Raw genomic sequence first — 22,511 nt, 5'->3', positions numbered from 1 at the left:
AGCTAGGAGCAGTCTTCAAGAGGATGCTGGCTGGCTGTATTCTACAGCCGTATGCTAGCTGGGTGGTTTGTGTGTTTATTTCTTGCCTGGATTGTTTAGGATTCTGTACCAGTAAGGAAAGAAATGGAAAATTACTACCTTGTCCACAATTATTATAGAAATCTAAGTCTCCAAGCGGCTCTGGAAATCTTTCTGTATTGCTTGGTCCCAGCTCCAGAGATCGCTCCCCAGTGCTCTTATTTAGCTTCTTAGACCTGAGATTTTGAGGCTCCAATTTTCTCAAGTGCTGCGTTTTGCTAGACACTATAGCCCCTGAACTGTTTGTTTGCTTAAAGGTGTAGAGGTGCAAATGTGGTGCTGCATAACTACATGTCTAGATTGCAGTATTTTCCCAGCACCTGAAGGCCAACCCTTCAGGAAAGTCCCAGCACTGCTCAGCAAACCCGAGGCTTTTCATGGCATTGAAAACGGCTCCTCTTCATTTCAGATCAGCTAAGTTATTCCTCTTTTGCTGCAGTGTTTCCCCTGAAGAATTTCTCTGAGCCTACAGCCCTGCTGTGGTTGTCCGTGTGTCCTACGCATGCAGACTGACGCTATCCCAGGGCAGGCAAAGCAGGCAGTCGATCGCTCTCTGCCAGGCTTGCCCGCTCCTGGGGCTGGTTGGGCTGCCCCATGCCCACGGTCCCGCAGCAGCTCAGTTTCTTCAAAAGCCTTTGTCGAGAAACCCAGCTGAAATCTTCCTGGGCACCCAAATGGGCTGTACTCAGGGGGTCCTCTTTATCCACGTTGCCTCCTTCAAGCAAGGAGATCTTTTCTCTAAAATGAAGGTGTCTGGACTTTTCCTCCAGCTAATCACATTTCTCCATGTGTGTATTAATCCTATTTTTCAGGCTGCTTGGAAGGGAAGTTGGTTGTAAAATAACCAGGATTGCCCCTGGAGCCCATTTTAGAAAGGATGCCACATTTGCTGTTTTCTGTTCCCGTGGTGGTAAGGCAGGTTTAACTTACAAATTAAAAAGCATGATAATCAGTAATTTTGTATTTGAGCTCTTTAGACCTCCTGGGGAGGTGCCATTTAGAGTATGCTCTTCAGATTTCATTATTATAGTTTCATAACCTCTTTTGACTGAATTAGCTGAAAACTAAATATTAAATGCTTCAGAGTGAGTGGCTCAAAACCCCCCTCCTTTCCTGATTGTTTTTGCTTCTGCTGTCATTTGTTTGCAAATGCAGAGCGATGTACTGCTCAAACCCCTCCCATCACCCGCTGAATCTCAGCTTTGCAAAGGCTTTTGCCCCCTACCCTCCCTCAGAGCATGCCACTGATGTGCTTGGCTGTTTTGCTGTTCAGAAACCTGCCAGAGCCTCAGCACCCTCGGTCCTCTGCCCCTGCCGGTGCCCCAGCCCTGGCCACCCCGGGCTGCGTGGGCAGAGCTGTGCCCATGGCCAGGGCAAGCCTCTGCACGTGCCATATGGGAAAAGGGTCAAGGCAAAATGCTGGTAGACCAAGGGGCGATACAGGAAGATATCCGTCACTGATCCTTAGCCACCTTTTTTCCCCCATCCAGAAGATGGGGAAAATGCACAGAGATCCTTCCCAGCTGACCAGGTGAGCTTTCACCAGAGCTCCACAGCTCAGAGGTTTTCTGACCTGACATGTCTGTTAACAGCTGCCCACAGACACATTTGCCACCACATTAAGGTCCCCAAATCAGGGGCCTGGTGAGTGACCTGGACCCAGTTAGAGCTTGGAAGGACACTGCAGTTGCTGTCAGCTTCTTTACATGACTGTCCTTTGCTAGCTTATGCAACTTTTGGCTTTGTCACCTCTCTTCCTTTGGTCAGAGCTGCACAAAGGGACAGGGTTTTGAAATAAATGTATATTTTACTACTACTTTTTGAGTCTCATCTTCCTTCACTCCTCCCTTCCTTTGGTATGTGAGTCATCCCAGCAAACCTATCATGCCTTTAAATTAATCAGGCCTTTAAAGGGAACAGAGATGATGAGCCATTACAGGATGCCATTATTTAAAAGCCAGGAAAATGTACAGCAAATGCTAAGGTGCTACCTAAGTTTTCCTCACCTTGTCAAATGCATCCAAATCTCAGGCTTTGCCTCCTTAGTTCGTGACAGGTGAGGTGCAAATGAGAGGTCTCTGCAGTGTCTGCCGGCACTCTTGCCTCCCGGTCTCAGACACCTTCAAAAGGGTTCAAAGTGACAGCATTTCTGTTGCAAAGTCTTGCCTGCAGAGTTTCAGCTCTCTGGCCTCAAATCAGCAATGCACTCGTAGACAGGCTTAGTTTTCAGACTGTGAAAAGTGAGCGAGTTTTGAGTTCACTCAAGGCAACATGGCTCCTTGTGAACTCAGTGAAGTGTGGTTTTAAATGTAGTTTTTGCATGGTCTCACCTGAACTTGGGAGTGTCTCTATTTACTGTTTCCGTATCTTCACAGGCAGGCTAAAAGCAATATGGACTGGCTGGTGCACCCAAGAGTAAGCTGCAGTCAGAGATGGAGAAATAAATGTGCACAGTAACAGTCATATGTACATCACACACAAAAAATGACTTATCCTTTCCACTCATTGTCAAGTCTGTTTTATTAGCAATGAGTTTTCTGTTAAGGAAAACATGGGTTGGTTGGTTGGTTTTCTGTCCTGTACTCCTACACAGAGAGTGAAGAAGAACTAAAGAAGAATCTCCTAAGGAGAAAACATACACTAAGGGGTGTTAAAGGCTCGGAGGCTTCTGGAGCCAAGAGTCTACCACAGCAAAGGAAGATGCATTCTTCAGAGAATGTCGGAGGGGTTGGTCTTCCCACACATACGGGCTGTTCCGATCCTAAGGACAGAAGATTGCTGACCTGCGCAGTGGGCCAGGCTGGGGCACTCGGAGGCACAGGTAGGAACTGGCTGGCTGTCACTGTTATCTGCTGGTTTTTCATACCACAGTGGAAATCGTGGCCAGCTGTCAGGCAGGAACCGAACATGCTGTCAGTGGCATTCTGTATGGTTTCAAGGAGAAAAAAAGGAAAAAAATAAAATCAAGGCTGAAGACCCAGACCCCAGTGGAGTCACTAGACAATACCCATCAGCTCAGGGAGAGGGCAGATTTACAATGTCATATTGGTTTTCTTTGTTCTGTCACCCAAGCCTTTCAGCTGAAAATTCAAGGACTATCAAATCCATTTTAAAGCCTTTCTTTTCCAACCGCTCTGAAGTTCCATTATTAGTAGCTATTACGTACTTGCCATTTGTATTTTGAATAATAAAGTCTAAATTGTAACTGTCCACAGAAAACCAAATGCAATTGCTATTGCATTGTTGCTTTTTTCTTATTTCTCCTATTGAAGCCCATTTTGTAAAACTTACCCCTCCACCCACTCGCTTGTGATGAATATAAGTGCTATTTAGAATATATGCTAATGGCAGACTTTAATCTGAAATAATGTGTTTTAAAGCACTGTTCCCATTTAGATGGGCAGCTAATGCTAGATCGTACTCTGACCCTGGGGAAATTGTGAATATCACTGGAAGATTAGTTTGCACTTCCCGGTTCCTGCCACCTGAATTTTAATTTGACTTAAGATAGCAGATTAATTTAAAATTTGGTTGTAGTTTCTGTTTTAAATGTGAAATGTCAGTTGTTTAGAAATCCGGCATGTTTATCCCAGGTTAGGAAAGCCTCCGCACGGCTGCTGCGGAGTGGCTCCGTCTGGAGGGAGGCTTGTAGTCCACGCTTAGTGAGCCGAGCTCAGATGAAACAATAAGACAAAGGGAAGCGGTCTGGTGCAGAAGATCTTGCCCTGCAGTTCAGAAGTTATTAATTCAACCCCTGGCTGTGCTGCCGCCAGCTTCGGTAAAATTGAGCTGGCTTTTGAAATGTGTGTCTCGGGAGCGAGAAGGGGTGAGTGACCCACACATTGCCTGTCTGTGCACATTAAACAGCGCATGCAGGTATAAGGCTTGGTAATAAATATTTCGGGGACTGAGCTCTACCTTTTGTGCCTTAAAATCTGGTGGTGATAACAGAGTAGACACCAATGTTTGAGAGCAAAAGGAGGAGTTCTTGCAGCTCATAAGTTACAATGCCTCTGGTGCCTGTGTATCTGTGGTATTATTAATTCAGCTTTCTAGAGGGCATCTAGCCCTCCAGCAAACAAAAAGACCTTCTGACATTTAAAAGTAAGACACAAGAAGGAAAGATACTGAATGTCTTTAATATCTCCAGCCTGTGAAGTCTCTGCAAGAGACAGGCAGGTAACTTGAATTTTGCCCCAAAAAAACAGGCAGAAAACTCTAAGCGATTTTATTCCACAACACAGCCATTCCTGCTCCTAAAATATTTTCCAATAGGTAAAAAAGCAGACAAGCATCAATTAGACGCTTGTCTAATGACATGGAAAACAAAGGACTGGCAGCTCCATGAAGCGTCCGTGGGACAGGAGGTGGCTGGCGTGGAGCAAAGGCAGGAGTGCACAGTATCAACGTCAGTCAAAGCATTAACGTCATGGGAACCTTAAAGCAAAGGAAGACTCATTTCATTGCTATGAATTCTTTTAAAATAGCTTGCTTTCAATCAAATGCTTTGAACCGTGCCTTTGGGAACATGGCTGACAATGATTTTAGTCTCCGCTTGGATTTCAGGTTGCAAACTATCTGAGATGTTCAGTTCATCAAGATATTGAGGCACATGCATGAACATTGACTGCAGCAGCAGATCAAATCTGCCGCAGCACTGGGACCCGTGGATGATGCTCTGCTGAATCACCTCAACCAGTGACTGCCAGCGGGGACCTGCTGGAGGCTGTGTGCAGGCTGGCTGAGCATGGAAGGTCAATCTTAGCCACCAGAAAAGTGTACAGAGAGAGTGGGGTGGAGAAGGTGAGCGTCTTCTGGTCAAATCCCTTCCTCTTCCCCCTTCACTGAGCAGAGGGGCAGTAAGCCAAGGCAAGAGGAAAAGCCAGGAGTAGCAGGCATCCAGCTTCTTGCCTATCCTTAATCCAGAAACCAAGCAAGCGGTAAGGCATAACTGGGCAATAGCAGGACAAATGCAAAGGGAAGAGTCTCTGTCCCCAGTCAGGAGGGTTAATAAGGATTATTATTGTACACAGGAAGGCTAGATGCAGCATTTGTAATGAATTAAGTCTTAATTCTTCAACCAGTGAATGCTAGAGTGTTTCAAGAGGTTCTAGCACAGACCTGTAATTAAATAATTTGCACCTGAAGAAAGATAACATGCCTGAGGTTTTGCTGGAAATTTGATTAGACTAAACTCACAGCTTTCTTCTTTGAACATACTTGCAGTTATAAAGCCAGCAATGATATGTGCCAGGCAAGAAAAATATGAGAGGATAATGAAATGACTCTTCAGGTGCACAGGAATCTCACAGTCATGATGAGAATGACTTCAGGGGGGGGAAAAAAAAGCAGAAGCCTACCAGATCATCTTGTTGTAATGATAAATGTACAGCATGTCCTTTCTACAGCCCTCAGGCAAGAAACTCCATATAGTAAATACAAGACTTCATTCTGCTTCTGCTGAAAGCAACTGGAGTTTTGCCACAGCCTTGAACTGGAGCAGCTTTGAGACCCTGGGAAGCAATAAATGCAAAATTCTGAGCGAAGAACTGGTTCCTTGGAAACACACACATCAAATATACACAGCTTTCCTCCTGCAGAAGGAATTCCTATCTCTACCTAGGCTCTCTTTTTCTCCTGTTTACTAGGAAGATCTTCACTGGTTTCTCAAAAAGCCTCTGGCTGATGCAGTGCAAGCTGGGATGCTCAGTCTGCTTCATGGCAAACAGATACCCAAACTGGAAAAAAAAATATCTTTACGTTATCATCACTGTTTACTTGCCTTGAGAGAGGTTACAAACGTGGCTGGAGACCAGGGTGCGTGCTAGAGCCAGGACAAGTGATCCTGGCAAGGCTCAGGGAGCGGCTGGGAGCACAAGGACCGATCGCTCCAGCCCTGCACGTGGCTCCATGGCCGCCAGCAGCTCTGGCTTTGGGCAGCGTAGGAGAGGGCACGTGCTGAGTTACCTCTTTGCAGCACCACCTCAGCTTCCCAGGACCGGGAAACTGAGCTTGAGGATGCTTCTGGATTACTGTTTTGTAATTCTTGGTAGTAACAGCTACTGGACACTAGTCCATTTTCCCAGAGAAGAAGCTGGGGACGCCAACTGCTCGCTCTAACAGCACGCAGAAAAGGTGAACTTAATGCCAGGGAACAGGACAGATGTTAGGAAGCTTCTATATAACAATTTAAAATGCATTATTAATTGGAATTAGGAATAATTAGATCATTTGGAAAATAAAAGTGTTATCATCATTGTAACAAACAGGACTACCAACAGCTGCTTGTTGAATTGGACTGGACTAAAACCTTAGACTCGCAGTAAATTTGCATTATTGGCTCCGCACATCAGCGTGTGACCTTTTTACCCATAAACAAAATTCTGAATCTGAAAGGAGGCATGTTCTCTGTGTCCCTTGTCCCTCCCGTGCGTTCCACATCCTGTAGCTGCTCCCCTGCCGATGACACATGGCCTGGGAGCCAGCCTTCAGCGTGGCGTGACATGGCCGCAGTGGTGCCAGGCAAGAAATGGACAGTGGGAAAGGAGCCACGGGCAGGATCAGCAGATCACAGAGGTGAATGGAAGTAGGCAGAAAACAAAACCTGCTTTCTTTTTTTTTAAATAAGGTGTGAGTGACACACACAGCATGCAAAATGAGACAGATGATAATATCTAGTTTAAAAATACGTCATCTAAAATCTTTGTCTGAAACCTGAACTGTCTTTTTTTTCCACATTTCTGTGTCAGCATCTGTCAAAAGGAATCCAGAAGTGGGAAAAACTCTTATCTAAGAACAATCCATCAGTGCTGAAAATCCACTAAGAGCCTCATTTCAGAAATTTGGGCTTGGAGAGTTTTGTGAGGGTTTTTTTTTTTCTTTTTCCGTTAATTATGTTGCTGGCGTCTCTGCACACACAGGTGCTCCATACTGGAAAAGGCGGAAAAGGACCCACGTTCACAGCCCACCCAGCCTGGTTTTGTGCCCGCAGCCCTGCAGCACGGTGGCTGCGGCACTCTGCTCTTCAGCAGCTGGCGCATCCTCGCCGGGCGGCTGCAGGCACCCCAGCTCTGCCCGTCCCTGCCCGAGGACTTGATCTGGAGCCCAGAGAAGTCAACGCAAAGATCTCCATTGAGCTCGCTGGGCTTCGAATCAGGCTTTTCAACAATCCCCTTTCAGAAAGGTGGCACAGGCACTAACTTTCCATACCAGCTGGTCTGGGAATTAATGTGGGGAGGAGATCAGACTTTCACCCTCAGCATCGGTGTGTATGTGTTCTGGCAACCCACACGGAAGAAAAAGATGATATATTATTCTAGCTCCTGTTAATGACTTTTGAGACCAGCCAAATCTCTTAGAAGAAGAAAAGAATCTTGTTCCTTTTTCACAAGAATTTACGAACAGCTCGTCTTCAGAAGGAACAGTGAAAATTTTCACTACATGTTATCGAGCATCCTATCTGCTGTTTCTTGTACTTTTAAAATGAAAGAATAACATGAAACTCGTAAGCAGCTCTTTACTCTGCTAAAATGCCATAGAGGAACACACGAGTTATGATTCCTACAGAGTTCTCTAATGCTGCAAACTTCTGGTTTTGTCCGGAGCTTTCTTTTAATGCCTATAAAGTATATGCAAACCTGTGGCACAGAAATAAATCAAAAAAGAATCACTAACCCACGGTGCTGCTTTCCAATCAAATGCGTACACGCCTGGAGATAAATCGCGTTCCTTGGAGCTCGGATCGATGCGAGCGCCCCGCACGGCGTGTGCGGGGGGGGGGTCTGCGCTCACAAGCAAAGCGTTGTTAAGAACTAAGGGACCGAGTGAACCCTTTTGGGGTTCTTAAACCTGTTTAAGGAACCTCCGGCCTGTGCCTCGGGCCCCGCCGGGGGCGGCCGGTGCGGGCGTGGGGCCGGCTCTGCCTGGAGAAAGCCCGCTGCCACCGCCTGCCCCCGGGCTGCCCCGGGGCCCCGCTCCCGCGGGTGGGAGCCCCCCGCCCGAGCCGCGCGGGCCGGTCCGGACGGCCCCCGCCGGGCCCGCGGGGACGGGGCGCCACGCGAGGGACGCCCCCGGCCGGGCGGGGGGAAGGCGCGGGGCGCCCGCGGGCCGCTGCAGCGCGCCCCGAGTGGGAGCGTCTCCCACCGCCTGTTCCGCAGGGCGGGGCCCCCGCCCGGGAGCGCGACAGCCGCGCCCCTCCCGCCCCCCCGACACTTTCCCAAGGAAGCCGCCGGCAGCAGCGGGGGGAGCGGGGGGGCAGCGGGGGGAGCAGCTGGGGGGGGGGGGGGGGGGGCGGCGGAGCGCCGCTCCGCAGCGGGGCTCGGTGCCGCGCCTGGGGGGCTCCGCGGGCGCGCCCGGCGCTTTTTATGAATGGAGTAGTGACCCCCCCGCCCCGAGCCCCGCCCCGCCCCCGGATTGGCGGCCCCGCGCCCGCTCGGCCGCGCGTGGGGCGGGGCGGGGGCAGAGAGGGGGCTGCCGCGGCCGCGGCTGCGAGGGGCGGCCGGGTACCGGGACCCGGAGGAGCCGCTGCCGCCCCGTGGGACCGGGGACGGGGGGATGCAAACGGCCGGATGGCGGGGGGGTAAGTGGCGGGGGTTTTTTTCTCCTTGGGTTTTGCTGGGGAACTGTGTGCAACTCGTGCTTGCAACGTGTGTACGCTTATGTAAAGATTTATCTGGTTCAGCAGGTGAAACGTCGGTTTCTACTCAGGATTCAAACCGCTTGGCAGACTGTTGTTGGAAGGATGTCTTTAAATTTGTTAGAGTGGAAGGTTAACGTTTCTGCATCAGGAAGAAATTGTTGCTGAAGCAGCTAGGAGTATTCAGCCAGCCTGTTTGAACTATATACTGGAAGAGCCAGGAAAAGTTGTACTGTGGTAGGGTCTTCCTCTCTGGTCCTTCATATTATATCAAGTTATAAAAACTGAAAGCTAAACTCCCTTATTGGATGAAACCATAGTATTTCAACTCAGCGGGATAACCAGCATTTAAACACACCCTTTCTCAGGAGAGTCCTCTCTGCTGCACCTGTGGTCTTGTCCAAGGCAGCAGCCAATGCCGAGAGCTTCAACAGTTACTGAAAGTAATGTTTTACTGGATACAGAAAGATCTGAGGAGAAACTCCGTGTTAGAAAACCAGGTTACAGCTCCATCACCTTAAGCTCTTCCATTCTCCTTGGGCTGCCCAGGGAAGTGGTCACGGCACCAAGCCTGTCAGAGTTCAAGGAGCGTCTGGACGATGCTCTCAGTCATATGGTTTAGTGTTAGGTAGTCCAGCGAGGAGCAGGGAGTTGGACTCGATGATTCTTATGGGTCCCTTCCAACTTGAGATATTCTATGATTTGTTCCTAGCGCCTTCCCTGGAAAGAACAAGGTTCAGCCATGCAGTGGGTCAGGTCAGGAAACCGATCCAGCTGAAAACACCATTTATTTAATTTTCAGATGGATCAGCTTTTTTGTTTGATTGTACAGGGACCTAGACATAGGCACAAGAGAAGTGGCTATATGTAGTAAGGAAGAAGAGATGTCCCCATTCATCATCCACATTTAAGGCCATGGTTCCCTGATCACTGTGAGCTACCCAAGAGTGCAGGTCCTACAGAAATGGGCTTCTCAAACACATGGGCACTTGAGAAAAGCTGTTTGGCTTTTTAAAATTGAATAATCTGTACAAGGTTTCTTCTTGCTATCCACCAGTCTGAAGCATACGGACTGCAAACCTGATTTGACCCATGCATTATAGCAGTTTCTTGAAACTCGGCCTCATCTCATGGCAGCAAAGACAAGATTCCACATGAGAACCTAATGTAAATTGATGCAGGGAAGGCAATAGGTGGTTTCATCTGTCACACCACAGCATCCTCTCTCAAGCTCAGTGATGGCATTTCAGTGTAGCATGAATATCCCAGCTGTGCTTATTCAGAGATCAAAGTGGTTCAGCTGGAGCTGACTAAACTAATATTTTTTGTTACACACATGCTGCATTACCCTTAGGTCCCTCTCACTGCCCACTGAGAGCTGCCATGCACCATAAAGAATGACATCCTCAGTATATACCACAGCGGGCAATAAAGAGGTGTGGAGTCCTGTGCGCCTTACTCAGGCGTGGGATAAACCTCGCAGGTCTCCTAAGGCCCTCAGTGGAGTGGAGAGCCCGTCTGCTCGCCCGCCCCAGAACCCCGGAGGGATGTAGTTCTGGATTCTCTCGTTACCTGTGTAAGCATTAAGTCCTTTCTGACTCGTGCCAAGCTCCTAGTCCCAGAGATGTTTCACTGCAATGAGTCCCGTGTGCCAACCATCTTTTTCAAACAAGGTGAATGATCCCTTTCCCTGGTTTCAGCTCTGCTCCCAGTTTCAGGGCAGCTCCCCAGGTTCACGTCTTGTGAGAGAGTCAGATTGCGACCTGGTCTAGGGCTGGTCCTGATGCTCCCAATACCGTCAGCGCTGGGAGAACAGCGAGGAGCTGAATTACCTGCTGCATTACAGCTGCTTTGCTCTAGCAGAATCCGTGAGCATTTGTCATGCTCTCTGTCCTACCCAGACTTCTTTCACTCATAAATTTGCCCAGGAAAAAGCCACAGCCTCTTTTCAAGATTTGTTCTTCTCTCTGTCTCCTGGGTGATTCCTCCTTCCTTCCACCCCACCAAGTTGCTTCAACATCCATGTGCTTTGGAGAGGCATCTTCTCGTAGGTCCTCCAGTATTCCTGACACTCCCCAGAGTAAGCAGACAAGCCAAAGCAGATTGTAATATGGGAAAGCATGGGTACAAACACACACACACTCAGCCCCCCATAACTTATTTCTGGCAGAAAACAGTTGATCTCCGACTCTTGCTTGGTGGTGTTTGCAGCTGAGGCCACCACCGTGACTGAGTGGTGTGTTGGTTTGGAGTCTGCTGGATGTCTGCTTCAGGCCATCGCCTGCCACGCAGCGAGCTGGCTGCCCTGGGTAGCCTGCCAGTCTGCTGTGTGGGAAGGTATCAGGGAGCCTTTTAGCGCTCTGAAAGCTCTGCTTATTAGTCCCTCACACCATGTGAGGTCCATTGATTTGTGCACACAGCCATGGGGCTTGATGGGAATGGCATGTACCAAACAAACCAGCCACCCTCTCGGAGAACCCGACAGAGCTTCTAAATTACTTTCTCCTCCCCTGTGTAGCATATCTGTAAATACTGTTGTGCACAGTTAATAAGTTCCACCGAACATCAATAGATCAATGCAAGCTACAATCACCAGAAATATCTAAAAATAGATATTGGTAAAGGTGAGGAAGCAGAGATTTTTGTCTCTAGGGAATTGTTCTTGTGTATCTAGTGCTGTGTGTTTGTTTGTTTGTGTACGGTGTAAGTGGCTCCTCTGTGAGTTGCATGCCTCTATTGCTAAGTGTCGCCTTTTGCAGGAAAGACCATTTTCTCGCTGAAACTGAAACACTGGAAGCAGAATTCAGTTGTTGTTTGGAGGAGAAAATATGAGATAGACTAAAGCCAACTTCTGATGCGATTTCCAGGTTCTGAATAACTTCAGGATAATTGCTGGGGTTAGATGCAGACAAAAGCTACCTCTGTTCTTAAAAATGATCCCCCAAATGGCTCTGCCTTTACATTTCAACAGAAAAGAACCAGGTGTTTTGAAGTAGAGGATGAAAGCACCAACAGCACAGCCTTCTGTGGAACTTGGAGGAAAAATGGACTCAGGTGAGAACAAAGAAGAAAAAGCTGACGTGGGATTAAAACAACTTCAAACCCCACCTGAGGTTTTCCTACATTTGCTACATGTAATAACTAGTTCTTCTTTCCAGCCTGCCTGTGGAGCTATCTCTCTTCTTGATGTATGAAGGGGTTGAGAGCTTGTGGTTCCAAACCAGCCCCTTTCCAACGTGCCTGTTGGAACTGCTCCCCAGTGCTGCCTCTGCCCCTGGGGAACCCATTGCACCTTAGAGGCTCCCTTCGGCTTTCCGTTTTAAGGTGGTGTTTGTAATGGCAGCTGCATCTTCACCAGCTTCCTAGAGAACCAAGCAGTTGAAGCTGATGGATCACTTGCTATGTCAGCTGGAGCTGTCATCCCAGCGGCCTCGAGCTGCGTGAAGGCTCAGGTTAACCCACCATGGCTCGCTTGCTGCTTCAGTCATACAGGTCACAGATGGTGGGGTTTCTTGAGGAGTTTGATCATTACTCTTCCTTGGCCAAACTCATGTCAATCTACCAAGCAACCAACAGGACCAACTTCAACTGGACAGACAGCCGCATTGTCGAGTGGGAGAAATTTGCCGAGCTGGCTAAATATGAGCCGGAATCCCAGAAACCAGCAGTGAAAGCTCTCCTAATCGTGGCATACTCGGTCATTATCATCATGTCTCTCTTTGGGAACATGCTGGTGTGCCACGTGGTGCTGAAGAACAAGAGGATGCACTCAGCCACCAGCCTTTTCATCGTCAACCTGGCAGTGTCTGACATTATGATCATGCTGCTCAACACGCCTTTTACCCTGGTAAGTGGCCCACTGGGCTGTCCCTTCAGCCAGGAGAGGAGTCTCTCACAAGAATGCTCTGCCTGGTGGTCACACCCTCTCCATGCATGCTCTTCTAGGACTGAGGCGTGAACCCAACACAATCAAGTCCAATAGACAGCTCTACCAGGCAAGTAAAACACTGTTCAGCAATCTGAGGGCTCCCTTTGCTCTGTTAGACTCTGTATCTCCTAAAAGACTCTAAAGTCTCTCCAAGTATGCCACCAAACCACAGCAAGAGCTTCTTGGGGAATGCAGAATAAGTGTCTGGATGAACATGTACTTTTAATGTACATGCAGGAGAGCACTAGAGTCACACTTAAAACTTAGTGGGTCAAAACAACTTGAATGCCAGTCATACTTGGGTGACTGGAAGAAAGTAGTCAAGCTTTTCAGAGCTGCCAGTTGGGTAAAGTCTTCAGTGAAAGCTCTCCAGACCTGGAGGGGGGTTTGTGTGACCAAAGCTTGGTCTACTTTTTCCAAATATAGCTGTTAGTATAGTCAAAAAGTTATTACCGCTGTTCACAAATGGTGTTTATACGAATAGGCCAGGAGGGCTGCGACAGCACCACTTGTTTGGTCTGTGGGTTATGACCTTATAAACTCTTATGTAAAGGTGTTTCAAAATCCAACGTAGCTAATCTTTCTTTGGGTTTCAGGTGGAGCTGCCCAGCCAGCCAGCCAAAACCCATGTGCCAGCTCAGGTGCAATCCAAAGGGTTTCCCCATGGATTTGTTTTCAGTACGTTTGCTAGTTGATGACCTGTTGTTTTCCCCTCAGGTTCGGTTTGTGAACAGCACGTGGATCTTTGGAAAGGCCATGTGCCACGTCAGCCGCTTTGTGCAGTACTGCTCCCTCCATGTCTCCACGCTGACCCTGACGGCCATCGCCCTGGACAGGCACCAGGTAAAACGCCGCCTGTCCACCGTTCCCTTGTGAGGCTCTTCCCGAGCCCCTGTCAGTCTCAGTTGAGCCATGGGTTCAAGGTGGCTGAATCTTGGGGATTAAACCCATACCCAGTGACAAGGCTCTAGAGCTAAATTCAAAGATGCCCCTCGCGTGTCAGGGGTAGGAAGGCTTGATGGACTTTTGTGGGCTCCCAGGTACAGGGCAGGAGGGAAAAAACAAAATGCGGCATCACAGGTTTCACAGGACACTCCCAGACTTTCAGTGGAAAAGGGTGAGGACACCTTGTTCAAGTAGTTTGAAAAGAGCCAGGTCCAACCTAGCCCCCAAGTATGGCAGGGCAAGTTGATTCAAGAGGCTTTGTTTTACATGGGGGCCTTGAAAGACAGCAGAGCCGACGCTGAGTGCAAAGTGTTACTTCAGCTGTACAGGGAACTTTTCCAAGCTTTTTAGTTTACCACCCAAAACCCATAGACCACCAGTCTGTAGCATCCTGACCTTAAATTCTAATTTAGTTGCCTGTTTGTTCTTTTGCTCTTCTTTTCCCGTTGGGCATTTGCCGCATCAAGTTGCATGACAGTTGGGTAAAAAGAAATTCTGAGACTAAAGTCCCGTGGTATAACTATGGGACTAATGCTGGACCCATATAAAGGGGAGCAGCAGAGTGGGAAATCTCTGTTGGAAATACTGGGAGGACATTTCAGAGCTGTGAGAAGACTGTACCCACCATCTGCCTGCAGCCAGGCCGTGTCAGCTGCCCACTGTGATAAACGCTTGCTGCGTTGCCAGTACAGGAAAGAGAGAGCAGCCCAGGCCATGCGCTTACCTCTAGCAATCCCTCTCCTTTCCTTTACTATCAGTCAAATAGTGTCTTCCAGACTCTCAGATTTTATAAGCTCTTTACTTTTTCATCTAACAAAGGAAATTTCATAAAAGGTGAGTTAATGCCTCAAAAGAGGGGAGGAGGGCTCAGCTTCATAGGTTCAGCTAGAACAGGAGACATTTCTTTATGTAATTAATATAGAATAAACAAACATACCAACAAGTGAAGACACTTGTGTAGATATCTTCTTTTACTACTTAATGTAATCCATGATTTAAGGAAAATGGTCCTCACAGGACAAAAGAGAGGAAAAAGTTTATTTGAAAGCACTTCTGAGCAGACTGAGAAGTTCAAGGTTTCCCATTTTCCAGGTCACTCTAATAAGCAGGACATTTTCCTAATCGCGGCTGTCATTTTCTTAACAGCATTAGATCATGTCAAAAAATGCCTCTGCTGTGTGCATTGGTGAAGGGACTTTGCTTTCCTGTGCGGTAAGAGTCACGGTGAAGTCTCTGTTGCAGGTCATCCTGCACCCGCTGAAGCAGAGGATGTCACTAACGAAGGGAGCGCTGAGCATCTCTGTTATCTGGCTGATGGCAACCTGTTTCTCCCTACCCCATGCCATCTATCAAAAGCTTTTCCAGTATAACTACAGGTGAGTTATTTCGCCTTCCAAGTGAGCGTGAAGAGGTCTGATAGCCCTCTGCGGCAGTGGCTGTCAGTGGTGAGAGCTGCTGGAGGGGCTCCCAGGCTTGGGGAGGGACATAGTGGAATTGGTGGGAGTTTGTGTGTGGATGAAATCTCACTTCCCACAGCAGAGGCTTGGCCCGCTGGAAGAGCCGCCTGGCTCACTGCAGGGCGCACATGTCCTCGGGACCTGGGTTTGCTTTCACCATCTCCCAAACTCCTGGACGAGGTGGTGAGTCTCACCTCCCAGCCTCATGCTGGTGGCAGGCTCCAGGCGCGGCCGGGCAGCCAGCACAGCCTGATCGGGGCACGGCAGGACAGTGAGACAAACCTTCTCCAGAGTCATGATACTGTCAGGAGGGGCTTTGTCCCGAGAAGGCCATTTTCTCCCAAGGGCCTTTCCTCTTCCCTCCTCACACTCGCACAGCTCCTTAGACCTAAGATGACCATGTCTAGCCAACTTGCTCAGGCAAGGAAGCAAGAGACAGCTGAAGCTGCAGTTTGAGAAAGAAAGAAAATAAAACTCATGGTGTGAACATCTGGTACTGAGATTAGCAAGACTATACAGAAAGAACAGGGAGGAGAGGACCACCTTTGTGAGTCAGCAGGGCCATGAACCCCAGGTCTCCAAGACCTCATATGCTGATTCACGCATTTTAGCTTCCTTGCATTTCATCCGGATTTATGGAACAGGACCAGCCTTCCTTAAAGCTTGAGGCTCCTCTGCCAAACATTACATAAACAAGAAAAGCAGAAGAGAAACCTCCACCTCTTCCTCTGCAGTGAAGGGCTGGTGAGAGGAACAGTGCTTTGTCAGGGAAACAAAGTTGTCTCAGTGTGCTGCTTTGCCTTGCCCAGCAGGGAAGGGAGCTCTTTGCTTGGCTGAACACAGCAACAAAAGCAATTAAAAGGAGATGAAATAGAATTTCACATCTTCATGAGGACCTCTGAAGTATCAGAAGAAAGTGAAGGTTCTGATCTAGAGGGGAGAAAGAAAAATAAAAAAGCTTATCTTCCCCCCCTTCCAGCTGGTCTAGTGATGGCATTCATTGCTGGGAAGTCACCCTCTCTACCAAGTAGAAATAAAGAACCAGAAGTTTTGGGTTGGTTTGCCCTTGCAATCTTTTGTTCCTCCATGGTCCCCAGCCTGCTCTGGTCCTCTCGTCCCCACCAGCCTGTGGCATTGCTATGACTCCTCCTGGCTAGAAAACAGTCCATAATGCTACACAAACTGGTGGGTTTTGTGGTAGTGTGTCACACTGCTGGTGCCTGCATTTCGCAGTAATGCCAGACTTGAGGCCAAGGGGATAATCTTACAGTGAACGGTATTTTCAACCTGAGAGCGGCGTCCCAGGGAGCAGGGGAAGGAGGCAGTAATAGGCAGCAGGAGAAAGATTTCTATTATAGATATTGAGCTTCTGTATAAAGGACAAATATCTTTCTTCCTACAGCACAGCTACTTCCCTTCATCAGCATGGCAGGGAGAGTGTTTGACTGCCTGCACAGACTTTTTATTGCTGTTTATATACGAGAGGTTACACAAAACGGGATTGTAATCTGGGGCTTCACAGCTCTTCCTTACTTGTGCTTGTGATTGATTTCACTGAGAGATGCCTCTGTGGGGGATATAATATCTTCAACTGCTTAGACTTTGTAAACAAAGTGCTGGGTTACTCCTGTACTCGCATTGCTTCGCAGCTGTGTTCAGGGTATTACTGAACAAATTGCTTATGAATGAACAAACCCACTATCTGTTTCACAGCACCTGTCTCTGTTCATCCTTTAGCACGGCCAGAGGAAACCTAGCCTCGCATCGGCATGAGGCAGCTCAGCGATATAAGGACTTCCAGGACGTGCTATTCTCATCCCTGCTTTCCATTGAATAAAAATGGCAGTTGTAATATTGCTCGTAATAGCTCCTGCAGGGCCAGGAGCTCCTGAGAAGTCCCACCAGGGAGCTGTTGGGGTTCTGCAGTCAGGAGAACATGGGCCCCAGAGGCATCAAACCTCTCTGGCTGCAGTGCACAGGAGTGTGGCCAAGTCCACGGTCGTACCAGAATTTACCAAAATACAGCATCCTGTCTGGTTTTGCTCTCAACCAGCCTCTTCCCTGAAAGAATCATAAGGCTCTTCTACAGCTCTGCGCCCCTCCTTTAGATGGTGAGAAGGAAGGGAGCAGTGAGGGCAGCAGCTGGTTTTTTGATTACCTGTGGGCTCACTCTGCTGCCTGCTCTGTTCAAATGCGTTTTTAGGCTCTGCAAGCACCGAAGCATCACCCTTGCCAGCCTTCAGCTGCACTCTAGCACTGACGGCTGCAGCCCCGACACCATCCTGAGCTCAAGGTGTTCCCCAAATGGCCGATTCCCAGGGGGGGTGTGTGTGTGAGGGATCACCGCCCTGCTCGTTCCCCGTCGGATCTGCTCCTTCCCTGCGGCTTTGCTCTTCGGCCGTGGCCAGGGAGGGTCTGACCCTGTGCTGCGGCATCACCTCGGGTGCAGTGCTTTCTTCCTCTGCCAGATCTCCGGTTACTTTGGCAGGTCCCCTGCAGCAGGCAGGTAGGCAGGTACAGCTGCCTGCAGGCAGGGGCTGGCCTTGCCCGTGCCAACGGTGAGCTGGATCCTGGCGAGGAAAAGGTTGGGTGCGTGGTTCACAGAGGATGATCTTCCCTTCTGCGTCAGTTCCCCTCTTGACAAACGTCTTCAGGGTCCTCCACGGCCACACTCGGTGGGGCTCTGCTCCCCCACCCCTTGTCATCCCTCCGACAGCTGCGCACAGGCCCTGCTCGCAGCCGTCCGTTTTCAAGCAATCTTCTATTTGTGGCACAAAAGCCAGCTCCAGGGGTTGAAAACAGGATATTAAAGATATTAATCAATACTGCAACAAATAATGCAGCTTGATGGGGACTAAAGTCTGTGCTGAATACAAGTGAGCAGAGGACAAGGGCTAACGTGAGAAGGGCAAAATGGAATAAGGGGAAGAAAAAGAGGGGAAAAAAAGGAAAGGAAAGGAGAAAACATCCACGAGAAATAAATGTGTGAGTGCTCCTTTCTCCTAATGTTTCATCATTTCCAGTCACTGCGGGATGTGGAGGGGACACGTGGTGCTCTGCGGAGGGTGATGGGGTGCATCAACTGAGAGCCACTGCCAGCCAGAAAATGCAAACAGAGCCTGGATCCGTCAGGTTGAACGGGACAGATTGCTGAAGTGCTGTTAAAATAAGCTATTGCATATAGTTAAACTCAGTTCTTTTGTTAGCTAACCATCAGAAGTTAAACTGTCAGGCTTAAGTTAAACTTGAGTTAAGCAACCAGGTTTTCTAATCATCATGCCTGTTTTAAGATGTATCAATAAGGTTTTAACAGCTGGGCTCCTGAAAAGCTGATGGAAATGGGATAGTTGGTACAGGAAGGAAGGAGTGCTGTCCAGGCAGGTGGGGTCGTGCCTGCGAGGCTTTCACATGGCCCCCAGCCCCCAGCAGCCCCTTCTGCTTCCATCCGTAATGGCTTTGACTTCCCAGCTGGTGCAGCAGTTTTCTGCTCTGGCCGAGGGGGTCCTGTACCTGCCCGGGGGCACAGAAAGGTGGGTGTACCCATGTAGGGCACGGACTGCAGATCCAACACGGCAAAGACGAGTCAGAGCTATTGCGAGCATGCTGCAGCAGTGATCCGAGCACATGCTGTGACTCTGCCGTGTCCCAGAAAGATCAGGTTAGTTGTGCTTGGCCAGACAACAGTTCATGCAACCCGTGTGCAAGAGGAGTAACACATCCCGGGCTGGATTTCTGGGTGGGCACATTCAGGGAAACCTGGGCATAATGTGTCCTTTTTCCAGGTGCGTAGGAATCACCTATGGGACTGGAGAAAAGCAGGAGTTAGGTGGGTCTCACCCACTGCCCTATTTCTTCCTGCACTGGGTTTTTGGGGAAGAGGAGACCGGCACTGCTGTGTTTCTGTGCCCATGCACAAGGGAAGATACAGCCGGGTCAGTGCTTCTTTCACAGTAGCCCCTTTTGTAAGAATGGGCCATCAGGGGCAACTTTTGCCATGTTAAGGGGGCACGAGGGACTCATTCAATTAAAATCAACTGCAGCTTCTAAGAGGAAACTCCAGTTTGTCTTTCTAAGAATTTCTTCTGTCAGACAACACAACAGTTTAAGGGGAAAGGCGATAATGATGCACAGTAGCCAGGCTTATCCTTGGTGAGACAGACACAAAGAACATCATGAGAAGACTTTCTGGGAAACAGAGGTTTGACTGAGCTTTGTTTTGTTGAGATGAGCAATATCTGGCCTTCCTCTGTCCGTACTACAAATCTGAGGAGGTGGTTGTGGGTGGTGTGGAAGCCCCACTGTGGTTTGCCAAATTAGCAGCATCCATTTGCACAGCAATGGCCACACACTATATATGTATTTCTTTGTTTCTCAAGGGAAGCCACTGTCCGGAGTTTGTGCCTCCCCGATTTTCCTGAGCCTGCAGAGCTGGTCTGGAAGTATCTGGACCTGTCTACCTTCCTCCTTCTTTACCTCCTGCCTCTGCTAATCATCACTGTCACCTATACACGCCTGGCCAAGAGGCTGTGGCTCCGCAATGCCATTGGAGACATCACCACACAGCAGTATATCACCCACCACAAGAACAAGAAGAAGAGCATCAAGATGCTGATGCTGGTGGTGGTGGTCTTTGCTGTCTGCTGGTTCCCTCTCAACTGCTACGTGGTGCTCATCTCCAGTCTAGGCATCAAGACAAAGAACTCCCTCTATTTCGCCCTGCATTGGTTCGCCATGAGCAGCACCTGCTACAACCCTTTCATCTACTGCTGGCTGAACGAGAGCTTCCGCTCGGAGCTCAAGTCCCTGCTCTGCATGTGCCAGAAGGTGCCTCAGACTCGGGACAACATGCTGCCACCCGTGGTCACGCCCTGCCACGAGGCGTGGATGGAGCAGGCCAGGTACAGGAAGGGACCTGCCTCGCAGACCATTTGCTCCACCGTAAACATCCAGACGGCCAACACGGACCTGTGAGCCGAAGGGCTGAGGTGAGTTAGCTGGATTCGGTGGACATCAAAGGGCATCTCCCCGTTTCTCCTCAGGAATCGACGTTGCTGCTCTGGTGTTTTACTATTGACTTTTGACTTGTATCACAGTAGTACCCCCTTTACTCGGTGCAGTGGGAGCACAGCCTCTCAAGCACCCTCCCTGTGAGCCCACAGCTGCAGGTGGTCCAAGGAGCAGGTATATGAGCAGGGGACATGGAGGTCCACAGACAGGATGATGCTTTTGGGGTTTCCCATCTTATTACTAGCAGAGGGAGCGAGACCTGGGTTTCCATCATTACTCGTGCTGTCTCGAGTCGCTGGCCTGTCTCACCGCTCGTAACACATGCCACGGCACCAACGGGGCTTTGCAGAGCAACAGAAACAGACCCATTCTGACATGTGTTTGAAGGAAGGACTTGGACGTCCAGGTTGACTCCACCCGTACGGAGTTTCACCAGATAATTTATACCAAAGCCTCCCAGCAGAGGTAAGGGTTGTCAACAGCAATTTCCCCTTCAGACGGTGCTGCTCCTCCTCCCCTCGCTCCTTCTGCCCCGGCTCTGTCCCACCCCTCCCTCTGCTGCTTCTGGAGCTGCAGAACCAGCAGCTGAAAACCAGCCCCGGCTGAGAGGGGAGCGGGAATGCACGCAGGGCATCGGAGGCAGCAGCCTCAGGTGGCGCTCAGGCGGACAAATTTAGTCCATTGAGAATTTCTTTTTGTTTTTATTATAAATATATTAATTCAGGAAATAAACCTACACTGGCACTAAACAAAAGGCCACAAAATATTTCATCAGGGCTGTAGCATTCACTAAATGAAGAATGAAATAATTCTGCATAATTACTAATTTCTGTAAAAGAGTTTCATTTAAACAACAGAATTGACTCTGGCTAAGAGGGAAGGTTTTGTTTACAGTCCTGGGAAAAATACAGTTTAATTTAGCTACGCTTGGGAGGCAGGTGAAAAAAAGCACACAGAACAAAGGAAAGATTTAGTACATGAGAGAGAGGGGGGAAAAAGAAAAAGACAGGGGAAAGAGACATTAAAGGCGGGAAGAAACCAGAATTGCTACATGATTTCTCAAGCCGTGTGGGGCAGTGGCTGGGCACTGGGAAGCAGGAACTGTAAGGACCTGCTGGCCTGGCCAGTGTTGTCCCTTTCTCTGTCATACCATCCCTCTTAAAAATTGCACCAAGACCAGAGGGGCCAGACTTCTCCTCTCAGCTTCCCTGGTTGAGCTTGAGCAAGGGAATTCTCTTACTTGGAGAAGACAGACGAAAGACGGGAAAAATATTTATTACTTACTTACCCATCCAGACTTTGGATTAAGTAGTCATAAGTCTTTTTCAGGAATAAAGCTATGTGTGTTTTGAGCCCAAACTGTTCCTGGGTAATCCTTCAAAACTCGGTGCTGGCGACCGGTACGTGCTGCAATGGTGACAGAGGGTGTCTGGTACGGACCAGCCGGGGTGGTTGCTTTCTGGCCCTCAGACCTGAAATTCATAGGGAAACACAGTACTCATAGCAAAAAAACCCAAACAAACTGCTTTGGATAAAAAGTGTTCAGCGTTGGTGCGGCCTCACCTTGAATACTGTGTGCAGTTCTGGGCCCCACGATTTAAGGTCCTTGAATGCGTCCAGAGGAGGGCAAAAAAGCTGGTGAAAGGGCTGGAAGAAATGTCCCATGTGGAGCAGCTGAGGACTCTGGGTTTGTCTAGTTGGTGAAAACCAGGAGATGGTTTTCAGTAGTTTAAAGGCAGTCATGGCTGCTCGGGGTCAGGGATGCTCCTAGTCTACCCTGGCGATAGCCTGGACTGAGCTTCTGCCTGGGGAGGAGGTGGGGGGGACCTGGGTTGCTGGCGGGGACAAGGACGTGCTCCCACCACGTTCCTGGGGGAGGATAAGACAGACCAAAGAAGGGAAACTAAGGATTGATTTCCCCCCCCCCCCCCCATTTGCGCAGTGAGAAGGAACAGGAGAGAAAGGAGGTCAGGTCCTCACTTCCAGGCCACTTCACCCCACTCGGCCACATCCCTGCACCTCAGGTGTACATTGCAACATCTGCACAAGGAGAAGAGAGCAGAGCATCATGAGTGGCACCAGAAATGGATGAATACATGATCCCCGAGGCACTTCACTTGGAAACTAACAATTACTTGAATACGGGAGTTTAAGACAGCCTGCTGCTGGGTGCAGGCACTGCCCTCTCTCTGTGTAGAGCAGGGCCTGTTTTCAGTTGAAAAACATCGTCGTGAGTTTTTCAAAATGTTAAAAGCACCTCTAATTAATGAACATCACCTCATTTAATTATTAAGAGAAGCTGTCATTTGTCTTTTTACTGTTCCTCACTCCTCATCGACTTTTAGTGAACGGCCCTCAAATTACCATGTATTCCACTTTATTAAAATATTATTTCTTCCCTGTGGAAAGGTGGATGTCAGTATGGAGTTTTTGGTTTCCACTACAGAAATGTAGCAGCCTG

General features: G+C 49.0%; 1 protein-coding gene and 1 long non-coding RNA gene across 4 annotated transcripts; one reads left to right on the top strand and one right to left on the bottom strand.

The window, feature by feature from the left end:
- Nucleotides 1–2,573: 2,573 nt before the first annotated feature.
- On the bottom strand, nucleotides 2,574–7,973 carry LOC143164726 (uncharacterized). The gene is made up of 2 exons (XR_012996117.1): nucleotides 7,753–7,973; nucleotides 2,574–3,002 (listed from the first exon to the last, which is right to left on the bottom strand). It is a non-coding gene; the product is annotated as an uncharacterized LOC143164726 (long non-coding RNA).
- Nucleotides 7,974–8,600: 627 nt separating this feature from the next.
- LOC143164475 (G-protein coupled receptor 83-like) lies at nucleotides 8,601–22,452 on the top strand. 3 transcript variants are annotated; one of them, XR_012996082.1, is made up of 6 exons: nucleotides 8,601–8,656; nucleotides 11,685–12,560; nucleotides 13,359–13,484; nucleotides 14,829–14,962; nucleotides 19,420–20,515; nucleotides 21,993–22,452. XR_012996082.1 is itself a non-coding variant. In XM_076347121.1 (6 exons), exons 2-5 carry the CDS (start codon nucleotides 12,177–12,179, stop codon nucleotides 20,012–20,014), a joined length of 1,239 nt encoding a protein of 412 aa, XP_076203236.1. In that variant the 5' UTR covers nucleotides 8,601–8,656; nucleotides 11,685–12,176; the 3' UTR covers nucleotides 20,015–20,028; nucleotides 21,993–22,452. The 3 variants fall into 3 exon arrangements, 2 of the variants coding, with proteins under 2 accessions (XP_076203236.1, XP_076203233.1); XM_076347121.1 differs by having other exon boundaries at nucleotides 19,420–20,028; XM_076347118.1 differs by lacking the exon at nucleotides 21,993–22,452 and having other exon boundaries at nucleotides 19,420–21,407.
- Nucleotides 22,453–22,511: the final 59 nt, after the last annotated feature.

This window comes from Aptenodytes patagonicus, chromosome 9 (genome assembly GCF_965638725.1).
Source record: "Aptenodytes patagonicus chromosome 9, bAptPat1.pri.cur, whole genome shotgun sequence".
NCBI classification, from domain to species: Eukaryota; Metazoa; Chordata; class Aves; order Sphenisciformes; family Spheniscidae; genus Aptenodytes; species Aptenodytes patagonicus.
Note: the sequence above shows the minus strand (reverse complement) of the source record. Positions and strands in the feature narration are given on the sequence as shown.